At 41.5% G+C, this 1435-nt stretch overlaps 1 protein-coding gene across 1 annotated transcript in view; it reads left to right on the forward strand.

Annotated features, from left to right (window-relative positions):
• Window positions 1-1435, forward strand: part of ZMIZ1 (zinc finger, MIZ-type containing 1) — a gene marked incomplete at both ends in the record, with an annotated part of 22143 nt that overhangs the window by 4199 nt on the left and 16509 nt on the right. Inside the window, 2 exons of the mRNA XM_010135183.1 lie at window positions 9-52; window positions 1044-1316. Coding sequence (XP_010133485.1) covers window positions 9-52; window positions 1044-1316 — 317 coding nt within the window. The remainder of the gene's footprint in view (window positions 1-8; window positions 53-1043; window positions 1317-1435) is intronic.

Genomic DNA, 1435 nt, shown 5'->3' on the forward strand with positions numbered 1-1435 from the left:
TGTGGCAGCCCTTCAGGAAACGCAGAATAAGGACATGAACCAGTATGGACCGGTAAGAGAGTAACCCTTATATGTCTTCATACCTGTCTGATCTGAACCATCACAGAGAACTGGGCTACACTGCTTACTCCCTTGTTTCTTAGGTTGCCTACTCTAGATATTTTGTGCATGAGCGTGGTTATAAATGCTTATGAGAAACTGCTGGAAAGTGTGTGTGTAGGTATGAGTCAGTCTCCCTTGTTTTTCTGGATAAATTTTGCCTAACCATATTTTGTAGTATGGAGATTGGCCCTTAAAAAAAATTGAAGATTATCCAAAGTTACGGCTGCATCTGACATGATGCATTATTGCTGCCTTTGCCAGCCCTGTGAACCTCTGAGTACCCGGTTAAATGTTCCAGAATCTTGGAATAGATTTTGTACCACTTGCGTAATTGTTTATTTCGCAAGCTACAGTTGGTTGGTTGTTTTTTTCCCTTCAAACAAAGAAACAGTAGTAGAAAAGAAATTTACTCTTTAATAATGTTGTCTATGAGAACAGCTATATGAGACATGCATTTCTGGTGATCCGTAGCCTCCAGCACATCATAACTTTATAAATAATGTTTTTTTCTTAAAATCAAGATGGGTTTGATCAATTTAGGTTTTTTCCTCCTTAGCTTTGTTACAGCACTGATTTTTGAAGTATATGGCCCACTTGCCAGGTGATACTAGGAAGCACGATGTCTTAGAAATTGTAGTGTTGTGCTGTATTTACACAGCTAACTCCCTTACCTGTTACCGTACAGTCATAGACTAGCTAATTTAAATTATTTAATTGCTCACTTTAGACTTAAGTCTTTCTCTCTTATGCTTTCTACAATTCCAATTGAATTTTTATTAAAAATAACATCACCACCCATTAAAAGGTGGAGGACACTGAAGGAAAATGCGACACCAGCCTCCCCTTCTTCCCTCCCCCAAAAGCATGTTCAGCTCCCTCCTCCCATTTTAAATGCATGTCGCATTTTATTCTTTTTTTTTTTTTTTCTTCTTCTGTTGAAGGTTTGTTCCTCTTTCCAGATGGGTCCAACTCAGGCTTACAACAACCAGTTTATGAACCAACCTGGTCCTCGTGGCCCTGCGTCTATGCCAGGCAACATGAACCCAGCAAGCATGGGAGACGGAATGACAACTTCCATGGGCATGAACCAGCCTCGGCCTCCTGGAATAAGTCCCTTCAGCACCCATGGGCAGAGGATGCCTCAGCAAGCCTACCCAGGCCCACGCCCCCAGTCTTTGCCTATACAGGGCATGAAGAGACCCTACCCAGGAGAGGTAATAAATATATTTTGCATACACTATTATTTTGACTGAAAGTTACAACATGTTGGGTAATGCGTGGTTTGCATCCCCGTAAGATAGGTACATCTTTGTTTCAGCCTTGGCAGGGATGC

The sequence above is a fragment of the Buceros rhinoceros genome, unplaced genomic scaffold, assembly GCF_000710305.1.
Source record: "Buceros rhinoceros silvestris isolate BGI_N320 unplaced genomic scaffold, ASM71030v1 scaffold23524, whole genome shotgun sequence".
Lineage (NCBI taxonomy): Eukaryota > Metazoa > Chordata > Aves > Bucerotiformes > Bucerotidae > Buceros > Buceros rhinoceros.